The sequence below is a fragment of the Gossypium arboreum genome, chromosome 9, assembly GCF_025698485.1.
Source record: "Gossypium arboreum isolate Shixiya-1 chromosome 9, ASM2569848v2, whole genome shotgun sequence".
Lineage (NCBI taxonomy): Eukaryota > Viridiplantae > Streptophyta > Magnoliopsida > Malvales > Malvaceae > Gossypium > Gossypium arboreum.
In genome coordinates this window covers 74,924,802-74,941,865 of record NC_069078.1, presented here as the reverse complement: position 1 = coordinate 74,941,865, position 17,064 = coordinate 74,924,802, and the positions used below count along the sequence as shown (strand labels likewise).

Below are 17,064 nucleotides of genomic sequence, written 5' to 3'. Positions count from 1 at the left end.
AAGGTTCAATCGGGATTTCTCATTGCCGACTCTTCGTTGAACATTTTCGTACAACCATATTCATCAACAATTCAAATATAAAGCATTTAAAACACAATTACAATAATGTTTATTAACATACGAACTTACCTCAATCGCAAAAACGACGAAATAGATTAATTAGTCCAAAACTTTGTTTTTCCTCCGATCTAGATTCGAACTTTGCTTTTCTTGATCTATATGTAATTAAATTTAGATTATTTAATCACCAATCTATTCAATTTATCCCAAAAATCACATTATGGCAACTTTACACTTTTTCCCCTAATATTTCAATTTCTTTACAATTTAGTCCTTAACTCATAAAAATACAAATTCATGCAATTAGATCCCTACCCATGCTAGCCGAATTTCTCTTATTACTATAGCAACCCAAAATTTTCATTTATTTCACAATTTAACCACAATATTTTCATATTTCACAAATAAATCCCTAATTAAATATTTTACTAAAAATCACTTTATAAATGTTGTTTATCTAACAACAACCATACATTTTCTATCATCAAACATCAAAATACACCTATATTAATCAATGGAAAAACCATAAACCTTTAACATTTTTGCAAGTTAGTCCTTGGGGTAGCTAGATTAAGCTGCAATAATCTCAAAAACATAAAAATCATTAAAAACTGAGTCAAAATACATACCATGCACTCCAAGCTATCATGGTCGAACTTAACAAGGTTTTATGGCTTTTCTTTCTTTGTAAGATGGAGAAAGATGATAGCCATGTTATTTTTATTTAATTTGTCTTTATTAACGAAATTACCAATTTAACCTTTTTAATTAACCATTAAACATTACTTAAAAGATGTCCATATTTTTCAATAATAATATTAATGGTCTAATTACCACTTGAGGACTTCCACTTTAAAGTTTCATAGCTATTAGACACCTTTAACTAATAAAACTCAAGTTTTACTCTTTACGCGATTTAGTCCTTCTTATCAAATTGAGCATTCAAACGATAAAATTTCTTAACGAAATTTTCACAAAATCATACTATCATGATGTAGACATTAAAATGAAAATAAAATAATTATTTTGATCTTAGATTTATGGTCCAAAACCACTGTTCCGATTTGACTTAAAACGGGCTGTTACACACGGCCTGTGACATGGCCTGCCACACGATCGTGTACCACACACGATTGATTGACACGACCATATGGTGTGTTTAATTTTGGTGAGGTTTGTCCACACGACCTTAGTTAGTTACACGGTCTGGTAACACGATCGTGTGTCTCAAGAGTACACGGTTTAAATTTGTTACACAGTTTGTAACGTCCCCTAACCCTATACCGTCACCGGAATAGGGTTATGAGACATTACCAGTCAGTACAGTCCAATTCCAGTCATTAATTAAAATAAATATTCACACACATCCTAGTTTTAATATGTTGTCCCTTTAATGGGCCCTTGCGGTCCAATATGAACAGTAATTTCAATTCGGGACTAATTTAGAATCACTACGAATTTTTAGTAAATTTCAAAATTCATATTACATACCGTTGCCAACCATAATTTACTCATTTCATCGATACTTTTACAACCTAAATGACTCTTATTAAACATCCTGGGTACATGCCACTATCAATACTCAACATACTTTACCTTAATGAATTCGTGCCTGGGATGCTGATTCAACGTACTATCTTTACTTAACTCGCATGCGAAACAAACCGTGCAATGAGTATGGTATACTCAAGTGGTATTTCTATAATCCGAACAATTTATAATATAACAAATACTTAAGATCATAATAACAATTATAATTATTCAATTATTTATTTATAGATAAATTTCAACTACTTACCATATAAATTTTATACAAATCATATAATAAACACAATAACAAGAAAACCAACTTCTCGTATCAACAATGGCTGAAATCTTACTCGTATCAACCTTAATACCTTCACCTGAGACAATATGTCCAAGAAAACCAACTTCTCGTAACCAGAACTCACTTTTGCTGAACTTGGCATACAACTGATTATCTCTCAGAATTTGTAAAACTGTTCTCAAAATGCTCTGCATGCTCAGTCTCATCATGAGAATAAATCAAAATATCATCAATGAACACAACTACAAACTTATATAAGTATGGTCTAAAAATTCGGTTCATTAAGTCCATGAAAATGGCAGGAGCATTAGTCAAGCCAAATGGCATCACAAGGAACTCATAATGACCATACCTAGTCCGGAAAGCGATCTTGAGACATCGACTCTTTAACTCATGGCCCGATAGTATCCGGATCTCAAATCTATCTTGGAAAACACAAGCTCCTTCAATTGATCAAACAAATCATCAATTCTAGGCAATGGATACTTGTTCTTTCTGTTACCTTGTTAAGTTGCCGATAATCTATGCACAATCTCATTGATCCGTTTTTTTTTCACAAATAGCACTGGTGCACCCCATGGTGAACTCTGGGTCTTATAAAGCCTTTATCTGTTAATTCTCGCAATCGAGCTTTCAATTCTTTCAATTCCAATGGAGCCATTCTATAAGGAGCAATAGAAATGGGCGTGGTACCGGAATCAACTCAATACCAAACTCAACTTCTCTAACAGAGGCAAACCCGGTAGTTCTTCCTAAACACATCAGAAACTCACATACCACGAGCATCGATTCAATTTTCAATTCGGATCTTTAGTGTTCAACACAAAAGCAAGATAAGCTTCATACCCTTTTCTCAAGTATTTACGAGCGGACATAACAGAAATTATGGAAATGAACTATCGACTCTTCCGAATTAACCCAAGAATTTCACCATTTTCACACTTCAACTCAATGAATTTCTTTCCACAATTCACTATCACATCATGTGTAGTCAACCAATCCATACCAAGAATCACATCAAACTCATCAAATGGTAATAGCATGAGATCGGTAGGAAAAGCAGAGCCTCTAATCATTAAAGGACAATTTCTACATACTTTATCTACTAATACATGCTTGCCTAATGGATTCGATACTTTAATCACAAATTCAGAGATTCTATAGGCATACTTATACTAGGCATCAATTTCATACAAACATAAGAATGAGTTGAACTCGGATCAATCGAGCAATGACATTCATATCATATAGAGAAAATGTACCGTAATCACATCGGGGGAGGATGCCTCTTCTCGTGCACGAATAGCATAAGTCCTTGCAGGGCTCTAACATCCGGTCTCACAAATAGAATCTCTAGAGGTACCTCTATTACTTGCTCCTACTCCCGGTTGCCTCGGTGATCTGCCTCTAGTAGGAGCATTTCCGGATCTAGCACTCTGTGTTACCTCTCGGCTAGCCACTTCTGGACATTCTCGTACAAAATGATCTGGAGCACCACATTTATAGCAAACATTTTACCTGCCCGACAAGGACCATAATGAAGTCTACCATACAATGGACACCACGATCTACCTGCCCGTCGACATTACCTACACTCGTAGTCGAAGTGGTCCGAGCCTTCGGATCCTTAAATCTGCTACCTCTATTCGACTAGATTGCCTCGCCGAAAAGCTAGATCCGTAGAAAACTCTCTGGGCCTCTTGGATGTAGCTTTGAAATGATCTGCTCATCTGTCTCTTCTTTGTATCTTGTGTCTCTGTCTCAACTTTGCCTTTTCTTTTTAATAACTCCTCTGCCTTACAAGCTCTCTCAACTAAAATAACGAACTCTTTTATTTCTAGGACACCCACTGACAGTCGGATATCATCATTTAACCCATCCTCAAACCTTTTACACATGATAGCCTCTGTGGACACACATTCTTGAGCATATTTACTGAGCCTGACAAATTCACGCTCATAATCGGTCACCGTCATATTGCCTTGTTTCAATTCCAGGAATTCCTTTCTCTTCTGGTCAATAAACCTCTGACTGATGTACTTTTTACGAAATTCTTCCTAAAAGAAATCCCAAGTAACCCTCTCTTTCGGTACAACTGATACAAGTGTCTTCCACCAATAGTAGGCTGAGTCTCTAAGAAGTGATACTACACATTTCATACATTCCTCGGGTGTACAAGATAATTCGTCAAAGACTCGATAGTATTTTCTAACCAAAATTCGCTCTTTCTGCATCATCATCTTTTGTTGCTCGAACTCTTACGCCCTTGTTTCTGATTCTATCAACTGGTGGTTTTCTCTTACCACTGCACTGTGATCGGGAAGCTTGAGCTACATGGGTAGCCCGAGAATCATGAGGGGTGGAGGTCTAACTGCGGATTCGCATTTAACGAACTCGGCAAACAAATCATTCAAAGCTTGGAAGAGAGCTTCTCGAGTCACTCCTCCCGATCAACTATTATGGCCTATTCTCGATGGCGCTGCCCTTCCGTGGAAGCAGCGCATTACTTTCTACATCATCATCACCGGCTGCGCCGGATCCATTACTATAAAACAAAATATTTTAAAAAAAAATCGTCAGGAGTCGTCACACTATCAAAATACAAGTATGGCATGTATAGCTAGACTTTTTCTCACACTAACTGTTCCGAGAACCAACTAAACCTGCTCTGATACCAATAAATGTAACACTCCTTACCCGAGACTGTTGTCAGAATCGAGCATGAGGCTTACTAAACTTAATCTATCACTTAAATAGTTTTAAATTGTTTATTTAAGCATTTTGGAATGTGCTGCCATTCTGCATCATAGTCGCCTAAAAATTCATATCTTGAGTTCTGAAACTCGAAATTAAGTTCCGTAAATTTTTCCTGAAACTAGACTCAACAAGGATTATAACCATATAAAGTATACCTTCTAATTAGTTTTGTACAATTTATGGTGAATTTCCAAAGTTGAAACAGGGATCTAGAAATCGCTCGACCTGTTTCACTAAAACTCAGATATATCATAAAATACAATACCTTTACCTGTTTTTCTTATTTCATAAGAAAATAGACATAATAAGCTTTAATTTCATATACTATTCATCTTCAAACTATGTTTCTACAATTTTAGTGATTTTTCAAAGTTACGTCATTTCATTACTTGAATCTGTTTTTAGGTTACTTTCACATTTTTCATAATTTTCATGTGATAATCACCATTCAATTATACATATTAATAAACATGCATATCATCGGCCATTTTTATTAGCTAATCACTAGCAAGTATTTACACATCATTCATTGTTTATATTATACCAAAAGTAGCTAAGTTTCTATACATGCCATACACAAAACAAAACGTCTAATTATACCGAGTTATTTCTTTGATAGTGTGATCGGCCTCCGACGTTTTCTTCGATCCCCGAGTGGCTAGATAAGTACTATAAGAAGAAGAAAATAAAGAGATTAAGCACTAGGCTTAGTAAGCTTACAAGCAAATAAATCACAACATTCAACATAATGGATAATTATGCATAATATCATCTAACATCATAAATTTCTTTACTTCTCAATTTCTATCTTCTTCTTTATTCCCTTACCTTCTTTCTTACGACCTTTCCTTTTCATAAGTATAATCTAATTTTCCTTTGCTGTTAATTCACTGTAATTTAACTCTTATCCTGACCCGTTGAACCATTCGAATACTAAGGATACTAGGGTCGTTCTCTCGCTATCAATATTATCCTGCCAATGCCATGTCTTTGACGTGGACTTACATGAATTATTCCTGTCTCCAATGCCATATATAATATGGACTTACATGGCTCAATCCTGTCTCCAAAGCCATATTTCTAATATGGGCTTACATGGCTCATTTCGTTACATCTCATCAACCCTAATATCCTAACATTCCTAGGGTTCAACCGGCTTTCTAACACTTTTCCTCTGTCACTTCACCTTAAATTCGACTTTAAATATTTTCATAACATAAATATATAAATGCTGAAATTGACAATAATAATGTAAAATAAAATGATATTGCATTTATTTCTTCAAACTTACCTCGATACAAAATGTGACTAAACTTTACAATTTAGTCCTTTACTTTTCTTTTCCCGATCTACTCTCAATTTCGCTCTTCTTGATCTATAATAGAAAATTTAGCTTATTTAATATCAACATTTATCAAAACAACCCTTTACTCAAACTTTGGAAAAATTACATTTTGCCCCTAAACTTTCACATATTTGCACTTTTTCCCAAGGCTCGTAAATTAAACTTCATCCTATTTTCTTATGTTTTATGACATGCTGATCATTTTTCCTTCTATGGCAACATCAAATTCACACACTAACATGTACTTATGACTATTAGGTATTTTTACCGATTAAGCCTTTTACTCGTTTTCACTTAAAACCAAGTAGCACAAGTTGTCTAACATAATTTAAAACCTCATATTCCATCATAAAACATCAAAATACACAAATTTTACCTATGGGTATTTTTCCAAATTTGATTCCTAACTTAAATTATTGCTAGCATAAGCTTTATCGAGCTAGGGACTTCAAAACGTAAAGATCATTAAAAGCGGGCTTGGAATCACTTACTATGAAGCTTGAAAGTTGAAGAAACCCCAGCTATGGAGAGAGGTAAGGTTCTGCTGGTAACTTGAAGAAGATGATACAATTTTATCATCTTTTTACCTTTTATTAATGTTAATAACCAAATGACCAAAATGCCCTCCTTACTAAACTTTCAAAAATTCCTTCCATGTCCTAATTTTGTCCATGAACTTAAAATTGGTCAAATTACCATTTAAGATCTCCTAATTAATATTCCAAAATAATTTCATACTAAAACTTCTAGAATGCAAGTTTTGCAAATTATTCGATTTAGTCCTTAACCTCAATTTAAGCACTTTATGCATAGAATTTTATCACGAAATTTTCGCACAATCATGTAATCATACCATGAACCTCAAAATAATAATAAAATAAATTTTTTTTCTACCCTGAATTTGTGGTTTCGCAACCACTGTTCCGTTTAGACCCTATTTCGGAATGTTACAGTATTTCATTCACTTTCTCAATTTAATAATTCTTTCATCAATATACCATTCTGATAATCACATATATTCACCCATTTTCACAATTCATACAATTTCATTCAATTCAACAATATATTTCAATTATTCACATTAATTCATAATTCAATACAATTCAATTAACTTTTCAATATCAAATATTCAAATATCACAATCTCATATATTCATATCAATTTCCTCATATTTCTAATCAATATATTTTTCAATATAATATTCATTCAATATTCAAATTTCTACATAAATCATATATATTATATAATTCAATCAATATAAATTCAATCAAAATAATTTCAATCAATATAAATTCAATAAATTCATCGCATACCAAAATCAATCAATTCTAATTGTAAAACATCATAATTCTAACACTAATAATTGCCATATGTATATAAATATAACAAATAATAACTAAGTTCGGATTATAGAAATACAAACCGTAATTTTTTCTCCCGTTGACTTTGTCTTGTCCTTTCTTAGCCGAGATTTCCGGTACCACATTGACTACGAAATTAATACAATTCATAATCATTAATACATTACTAATTCATATCTTGAGTTACAGAATTATAAATTAAGATCCGCTAATTTTTCCTAAAACTAGACTCACAAATCTTCTTACAATAAAATTTTCAGAATTTTTGGTTTAGCCATTAAGTACAGTTTATTCTTTAAATTCACCCCTATTCTGCTGTCTAACAATTTCGTCCCTTCTTCACTTAAAATTAATTATCTCACAATACAGAACTCGGATAATATTCCCGTTGATTTTTCCTGAAAATAGACTCATTAGAGATTCTAAACATATAACTTTAAGCCTCTAATTATTTTTCTTCAATTTTTGGTGATTTTCCAAAGTCAGAACAGGGGAACCCGAAGTCATTCTGACCTTATCTCAAAAAATTCATTATATCTCATAATTTACAATTCAATTGCTTATATCGTTTATTCTATAAGAAACTAGACTCAATAATATTTAATTTCATATTTTATTCATCCTCTAATTCAATTTATACAGTTTTTGGTAATTTTTCAAACTTAGACTACTGCTGCTGTCCAAAATAGTCTTAGTACAAAATGTTGATTTACTTTAATTTCAATTTAATTCTAACTAAATTCACTTACTTTTCTATCTTAATTCATACTTTATTTCTACTCAATTTTTAACCAAACTTAGACATAATTATCTATTTTTCATCATAAAACCATAATTTCGAAATTCTTTCAATTTAGTCCTTAAAGCATAAAACTTATGAATCACTTTACAATTCAATCCTTGTATCATTTTTAACTTGAATTTCTATCAATTTAGCCCTTAATTCATCATTTTATTTAACATGGACAATATCTAGAAATTTAATAACTATCAAAATATCAACTTAATTTCATCAAAACTTTGTTCTAAAACTTCTAAAACATCAAAATTAAGTAAAAATGGCTTGATTGACTTACCTATTAAAGCTTAAAGCTTCAAACCTTCAATTTTCCCTTTTCTCCCCTTCTTTCTTTCTTTTTCTCCCCTGCTCTGTGTTTCGTTTCATTCTGTTTCTATTTCCTTTCATTTGCTTCTTTAGTTTATATATATAATATAATATAATATAATATAATATAATTAAAACATAAAGTATCTTTATTATATAATAATATAATAATATAATAATATACTAAACATAAAAAAATCTTAGATAAACAGCCTCAATTTATACTTTTTGTATAATTGCCCTTTTAGTCCTTTTTATTTTCTTTTAATCTATAATTCAACTTTCACACTTTATTCAATTTGGTCTTTTTACTTAATTACTCTTAATTAAATTAAATTCACTTAATTAAACTCTAATTAACCACTCATTTTACTTCGTAAATATTTTTAATAAATATTTACGAATTCATTTTTCAGAAACGGAGACCCGAAAATACACTTTTTCGGTAACGGTAAAATTCGGGTCATTACATAGTTAGACAACACGGCCATGCTAGGGACTACACTTTTTACCTGAATTTTTATAAAAGTTTCAGTTTATTCATAATTTGATTCCAAGTTTTTTTTAAAGGTCCTGTATATTAAATTAATGCTAGGTTTTGATTGTAAATCACATCATATTGTTGTTAATGTTGTTTAATAGATTTGTTGGTTATTTTTGTCGAATCTTTATATGATAGAAATGCTTTACAACTGTAATACCTTATAGCTCAGGTTAGATGATCGGGCTAGGTATAAGGTGTTACATTGAGTCACTTTTGTAATGTAAATAGTCATTTTGGAATCTTAAATTGGTAATGTTATTTTGAGTCCCAAGCATATGAATTGTTAAATGCATTCATGAGATAAGGTTGAAATGGTTGAAATATGCAAATGGTAACATATGTTAAGTCGGTTTTAAGTTTGAATAGTCAAATTGGTAAATTTTGAATAGAAATGCTTGTTTGATTTGTGGCATATGTTATGTTTGAAAGTGTGTACTTTGCTTAAATGGAATAGGTATAGAATTCGTCATTTTGTAAGTTGTGAATTGGTACCTAATGGATATTGTGCAAAACAGTAGGTGGCGTCCAAAGGACAGACTTTCAACATTGAAACATGAAATTGATAGAACGTGGTGTCATGACTGTGGATATCTGATGTCTTGATGACACTTATTGTTTTGTCAAAGTCGCGACGTGATACCTTCTACATTGCGACGCCAACCTGAGAATTTTAAAAATGTTATATTTTAGTCCTTAACCAACCTCAGTTTATCGAAAGAGCTTTCATAGGTTTGTTTATATCCCGAATTTAATTATATAACATTTTGCAATTATGTATTGAGCTTAAAATAACACATAAATTGTTTATTTGAATTGCAAATGTGATCGTAGTTGCTCTAGCAATGAATGTGGCATCTTGTAGCTTAGACTCGATGATCGGGTTGGGTATGGGGTGTTACAAAATGTCACTAAAGTAAGAAGTTTCTTTAATTTAGCCGGATGTTATCGAAGGTTTGTAAAATGATTCTCGATAATTGCTTCTTGTTTGACCTAGTTACTGCAAAAAAAAAAATGTTAAGTTTGAATGGTCGAATAAGTGTCAATAGACTTTTGAGAGATTAAAGGCAATGTTGATAAAAGCATCTGTTTTGACATAACCTGTGTATAGTAAAGAATTTTTAGTATTTAGTGATGCATCTCACAATGGTTTAGGTTTTGTATTAATGCCAGAGAGCAAAGGAGTTACGTATGCTTAACAACAACTCAAGTCACACGAGAAGAATTATTTTACTCATGAATTAGAGTATGCAATAGTAGTTTTTCCTTAATGATTGAGAGACACTATTTATATGGTGAGAAGTGTCATGTATTCACTAATCATTAAAGTTTAAAGTATATGCTCATTTAAAAGGAACTAAACTTGAGACTATATAGATGAGTTGAACTGCTTAAAGATTATGATTTTGTTATGGATTACCTTTTACCTCTTTTTTTTCTTACCAACCATGCTCATTTTCTTATCAATCAAACATGTGAAAACCCCATAAATTAAAGTTATTTTTTATTCAATCTCCTTTTTTTTCTTCAGCTATATGGGTTGACGACACTAACTTCGACGGTCTTACTCTTTGCTACATATATAATACTAGTTTTAGGCTCTAGTATTTTCATGTTTTTATCATTTCTAACTCAAGAATTGGAGAGAGATTGCATGTTAAGGCCATTGTATTTGATATTTCTAACTTTATCAATTGAATGAAAGAAAGAACAAAGTGAAAGATATTGTTTAAAGTAATTTTGTGTACAAAATCTTAAACATATATTTATATTTACTTATTAAGATTTTTAAGATTTATAAAAATTTTATCCAATTTTTATAATAAGGACTAAAATGATAAATATTGTTAACATTGATGGCTAAATTTGTTAAAAACTTTAAATTTAAGATCAAATTTATAAAATATATAAATATTGAAAAACTAAATTTAGTATTAGGTGAACAAAACAAAACTACCTTAAACATCCACTAAAACAAAGGGAAAAGTGATAAAATATTTAATTTCAAAAATTAATTAATAAAAAATTAATTAAGTGATGAATATGGAATGAGTTGAATAATATACTAAAATAGTATTTTATACTAAAATATTTGAAGAAGAAGACAGGACAACGACCCACCAAACTACCACTCATCAGTTGCTAAAAATTTACATTGAAGCCTACGAAACCCAGTTGTGTGTGTTCGCTTGTAGCTGTCGGCAGAGGTCATTAAAAAGACTCCAAGGTGACTGTCTTTCTGTTTCTTTCCCTCTTTTTTACACAACGGAAACAGCAAATTAAATAGAAAAGCAATTGGGGAATCTATGAGTGAAGCTGAGATTAAGGAGCAAAAGTGAAGATCTAGCAAGAATTTAGGTTTGGAAGAATCTATCTAAGAAGAAAAGATCAAATGTTGGTCCAAGACCGTGCAGTTCCTAAATCTCCAAAACCTCCCCAGATCAGAAAGCTCCCCACTGTTCAACCCAACAGATTGTCTGAGCCCAAAAACCTCGACTTCTCCGCATGGGTACCCGACAACTGCTACAGAATCGTCACTATCTTAGTCCTAATCCTCACCATCGCCGCCGTTTTCTTCATCTACTCCTCCACCAACACAGCTTTTCTCCTTTGCCTCCAATCCGAAACCCAGAGCGCCGTGGATTCCATCTCTCTCCCTCAAATCAACTGGAATTCCATCAAACCCGTTCCTGACCGCACTTCGCCTTACGCTAATTTCAGATCAGAGCAATGGGTCGTTGTCTCCGTTTCTAATTACCCCTCCGACGCATTGAAGAAGATGGTGAAGATTAAAGGGTGGCAAGTTTTGGCAATTGGGAACTCCAGGACTCCCAGTGATTGGAGCTTAAAAGGTGCGATTTTTTTGTCTTTAGATATGCAAGCTAATTTGGGTTTTCGCGTTGTGGATCATTTGCCTTACGATTCTTATGTTAGAAAGAGCGTTGGTTACTTGTTTGCGATTCAACATGGTGCCAAAAAGATCTTCGATGCTGATGATCGTGGGGAAGTAATTGATAATGATCTAGGGAAACATTTTGATGTAGAATTAGTAGGGGAAGGGGCTAGGCAAGAAGTTATATTGCAGTATAGCCATGATAATCCTTATAGGACTGTAGTCAACCCTTATATTCATTTCGGCCAACGTTCAGTTTGGCCTAGGGGATTACCATTGGAAAATGTGGGTGACTTTGGACACGAGGAGTTCTACACTGAGGTCTTTGGTGGGAAACAGTTCATACAGCAAGGGATTTCGAATGGGTTACCGGATGTTGATTCCGTGTTTTATTTTACTAGGAAGTCGGGTTTGGAAGCCTTTGATATTAGGTTTGATGAGCATGCACCAAAAGTGGCCTTTCCTCAAGGTATGATGGTGCCATTGAATTCGTTCAATACATTATACCATTCATCGGCCTTTTGGGCCTTGATGCTGCCTGTTTCTGTTAGTACAATGGCTTCAGATGTATTGAGGGGTTACTGGGGACAGCGGCTCTTGTGGGAGATTGGTGGTAATGTTGCTGTGTATCCTCCTACAGTTCATCGGTATGACAGAATTGAGGCATACCCCTTTTCAGAGGAGAAGGATCTTCATGTGAATGTAGGTCGTTTGATCAAATTCTTGGTGTCATGGAGATCAAACAAGCATAGGTTGTTTGAGAAGATATTGGAACTGAGTTATGCCATGGTGGAGGAGGGGTTTTGGACTGAGCAGGATCTCAAGTTTACTGCTGCTTGGCTTCAGGACTTGGTTGCTGTAGGTTATCAGCAGCCAAGGTTGATGACATTGGAACTGGACAGACCAAGGGCAAATATCGGTCATGGGGATCGAAAAGAATATATCCCTCAGAAATTGCCATCTGTTCATTTAGCAGTGGAGGAAACAGGGGTGGTTAGTTCTGAGATTGGGAATTTGATACGATGGAGGAAGAATTTTGGAAATATCGTGCTAATCATGTTCTGCAATGGTCCTGTGGAGCGTACTGCCCTGGAGTGGAGACTGCTTTACGGGCGGGTATTTAAAACTGTGGTTATTTTTTCTGTGCAGAAGAATTCAGATCTTGCCATTGAAGAAGGTCAATTAGATCAATTTTACAAGTAAGTTGCCACAAGAATCATCACTTGCCCTTCACATGATACTTTTAATCTATCAATTTATTTTTCCATGGTGCATCTTTCTTAGAATATTGATATATATCTTTTTTAATTTGTTACTTTCTTTGCTTTTGAATATTGTTTTGGTAGAATAAAGTGATATTCTGGTTTACTAGATAGCTTTTGCTTCCAGCCATTATTTGCCTGATTTTCTTTCATCTGTACCTGGCCAGCGAGGTTTTGCAATATAAGTCCTGATAAATTGTTCTTTAAATCTTTGGACAAAATGAATTTGGGCATAAATCATTAACCGCAATATTATTCATAGATAACAATTATTAGTTTCTGTCATCGCATTTTCATAAATTACTTTATCCATGAACAACCAATATGAAATTTTTGTAAAAGCAACTGATCCATGGACAGCTAAAATGAAATTCTCTTCATCTTCTTTCACGTGCTTTGCACGGAAAATAATTGGCAGTTATTACATGCATGAGGTGATAAAGAAAATGATATCATATTGTGCTTAGGTAGATGAAGTCTTTTGGAAAACTGCTTAATTTCGATTTATACTTGGTTATTTTTTTTTTCTGTTCATATTGAAGATCTTAACCTGTTGATTTATGTTAATCTTGATCCTTTATATTATCTTATAGATTGGAGGTGTAAATGCAGAGGGACTAGTAAATAATGATTGTAATATATTGGGAAGTGGACGTTGATATTTGTTGTTTAAAGAAACTTGTGTTTCTAATAATTATTTTATTTGAATTTTTAAAATAATAAATGAGTCTCTCTCCTGATCGTAAATAATTGATCCATAACCTTACCTTTTTCCAAGGGCATTTCATTAGCCTTAAAGAATCGAAGTTGTACTTTAAACAGTTCTTGCATGAAGTAGATTGACCATAGTATTTGAAACCAGGATTTGCTATACCTTGTGATTAGTTTTTGTTGATTCCAGACTACCTTCAGACATTCTAAAATCTCTAAATGGCCCCTCTTTCCTGATTTTCTTCATTATCTTCAAGAATCCGTTCCTTTCTTGTTGTGGCATCTCTCTTTTCCAATCAAAGTACTGCCTCTTCTTTCCCATGATATATCATCGGAGGCCCCCTCTTCAACCTTGAGCTAAGCTTTGCCAGCAGGAAGGGGTGCAGTGGAATCCTTTTCACTAAGATTCATAATTATTTTACTTTTTTTTTAGCATAACCTCGGATAATGAATTCTTCTTCTTGTTTTGATTCTCCCTACTAAGCAAACCCTAAAAGGGAAGAGCTACCTTATAGTCCTAATGGAGTTTACGAATTATAAATGCAATAATAATTGCATGTTCTTGTTTTTTTGTTTTTTTTCTATATTTTTGACAGGTTATCACATTTGGTACTTAGTCAATTAAGTTTTTGTATGTTCCTTTCTTCTGAGTTAAGACTTTCTAAAAGCAGCAAATTGTTGTTAAATGGTCAATTTATGGTTGGTAACCATGGAAACCATAGCTGTTAAGTGAGGTCATGCCTGTTTTAACAGTATTGAGTCGTCCAGTTGGAATGTTAAATGATAATTACTTTTACGAAGATCTTTTATGTTTGCTAATTGTCTCTCAACATATTTTGTAGGCATCTGCCCAAGATATTTGATCGGTTTTCAAGTGCTGATGGCTTTTTATTCCTCGAAGATGATACTGTTCTTAATTACTGGAATCTCTTACAGGCAGACAAGACTAAGCTATGGATAACGGATAAGGTACCTAAATTCTACCTTTTCACTTGGCATTTGTGCTTTACTTGTCGTTTTACATATTTAAAATGTTGTCAATAATTATTTGTCCTACCTATGGTACTTCAGCTTTTGTATTTTCTTTTAAGAATTTATATTGTTCTAGTATTTAGCTGTTCGACAGTCGATTTCTTTCGCCATTTATTTGAAGAAAACATTTTGGATTGTTCAAAAATAATTTTGCAAATGGCAATATAATCGTACAAGCTTGGCGTGTTATGTTCCTAAAATATGGAATTGTTCATTACGAGTAACTCCTAAGTCACTGCTCCAATTTTCTTCTTCATTTGATGGCATTTAGGTATCCATGTCTTGGAGTACTGCATCAACCAAAGGAAGTTCTGATTGGTACTCGAAGCAAGCGGAGCTGGTAAGGAAGGTAGTTAGTACAATGCCGGTTCACTTCCAAGTGAACTATAGAGAAGCTGTGAGGAGTGACCAGAGCCTCACAATTTGCAGTTCTGAGATATTCTACATTCCTCGACGGTTTGTAGCGGACTTTGTTGATCTTGTTAATCTGGTCGGACATCTAGATATCCATCAAAAGGTTTCCATACCCATGTTCTTTTTGTCAATGGATTCACCACAGAATTTCGATTCAGTGCTTAGTACAATGGTGTATAAGCCAGAAGCACAATCTGCTAATTCTTCTTCGACACATTATTCCGCACATGCACCTGCGGTGCATCCATGGAAGGTGTCAAGCGAGCAGGAATTCATAAAGCTAATCAGAATAATGGGTGAAGGTGATCCTCTATTAACGGAGTTAGTTTGAACACTAATGAAAGGCAGTAGTGTGGAGGAAAGAAACATGTACTACTGTTGTAACTGTAATATGAAAAACTGTTTTTTTTTTCTTTTTCTTTCTTTTCTTTACTTGTTCCATAATCATTTTTCAGGGGGAAAGGGGGTGTTACTTTTTGTAAGTTCCTCTGTAGATTCATTACATTTGTATGATTCATTACTGTTTGCAGATTCTATTAGAAGAGAAAATGAAATGAAATGATTCTGGTCTTTTGGGCTCATCAGTATATACATGAGAAGCAATCTGTTGATTTTCAATCTTGTTTTCTGATTTTAATGCTTACTGAAATTTCAGGTATAAAAAAAATGTATCCGGTCAGTACTAAAATTGAGAATAAATATTACATAATTTAACAAATTTTCAATATTTACATTTTTAGTCAATATTTATACAAAAATTGAAAAATTGAAGGTTAAATTTTTTCATTAATAAAACATTTTATTAATAAATTACTGAGTTAATTAGTTGGTTATATATATATATATATATATATATATATATATATTAAGTGGGGAGGCAGAGAATCATCTTTCTTGCCTTCTCCATGATCGATTGTGAAAGAAGGATTAGGCAAAACTTGATATTTTTCATTCGGCCATCAAATTAACAAGGTACGTGAACTTGATTCTTCTTAAATTTCATAGATTTCTTTAGCATGAGATGTGTTCTTGTTAATCCATTGTTTATAGTTTAGTATTAGAAGAATTAATCTAAGTTACAATGGTAGAGAATGTTATGAAATTGAGTTGAAATTAAGAAAAATTAGTTGTTAATCTTGAAAGATGTAGGAAATATGTTAATAAGATAACGTGATAGGTAAGAATAAGTCTGATTTAAGTTTAAAACCTTGAAAGCTATTATTGCATCATTAAGGACTAAATCGGAAGGGATAAAAACTTTGGGTTTGATAATAAATAATGGTTGAAGGAGATCATTGTATTATATTTATTAAGTCGGATTTAAATTCAACTTGGTGAATTGTGAAATTAGAGTGTTTCAGATATTAGCATTAGTAGGGATTATATAGAATAAAATATACTCATATTTAATTATCATCTTTCTATGTCCGAATTATATATTTAATGGATTTTTTATATTCGAATTTATCGTACATAGCTAAAAACGACATTGTTATGTCGAAAAGCAAAAAAGAAAGACAAAGTTGCCGATGAATAGCTAATCTGGTTTGTGCTCTCATAATTCGAGTTCTTTAGATAATTATATGTATATGTTTGATTCGTTAAATGTCCGAAAATGACAAACCATCAATGTGAAATGTTTATGCCTAACTATGTGACTTGAGCTTGTTTGACAGACTAAATATATGTGTATATGTTTGTTGATGAAATACGATCAATAATATTGATAATTGCCTATTAACGTTATTAGATAGA

The 17,064-nt window shown here is 32.9% G+C and overlaps 1 protein-coding gene across 1 annotated transcript; it reads left to right on the top strand.

Moving 5' to 3' along the window:
- The first annotated feature begins 11,058 nt into the window (after positions 1–11,058).
- On the top strand, positions 11,059–15,868 carry LOC108457149 (probable glycosyltransferase STELLO1). Its single transcript, XM_017756022.2, has 3 exons — positions 11,059–13,089; positions 14,706–14,832; positions 15,167–15,868. The coding sequence occupies exons 1-3, from the start codon at positions 11,390–11,392 to the stop codon at positions 15,638–15,640; spliced, it is 2,301 nt and encodes a 766-aa protein (XP_017611511.1). The 5' UTR covers positions 11,059–11,389; the 3' UTR covers positions 15,641–15,868.
- Positions 15,869–17,064: the final 1,196 nt, after the last annotated feature.

What these genes read in the sequence shown, in the direction of transcription:
- LOC108457149 (XM_017756022.2), top strand. Translation starts at nt 11,390, where the DNA reads ATGTTGGTCCAAGACCGTGCAGTTCCTAAATCTCCAAAACCTCCCCAG. An exon ending in CAATTAGATCAATTTTACAA is followed by an intron (nt 13,090 to 14,705) that starts GTAAGTTGCCAC and finishes CATATTTTGTAG; the next exon opens with GCATCTGCCCAAGATATTTG. An exon ending in AGCTATGGATAACGGATAAG is followed by an intron (nt 14,833 to 15,166) that starts GTACCTAAATTC and finishes GATGGCATTTAG; the next exon opens with GTATCCATGTCTTGGAGTAC.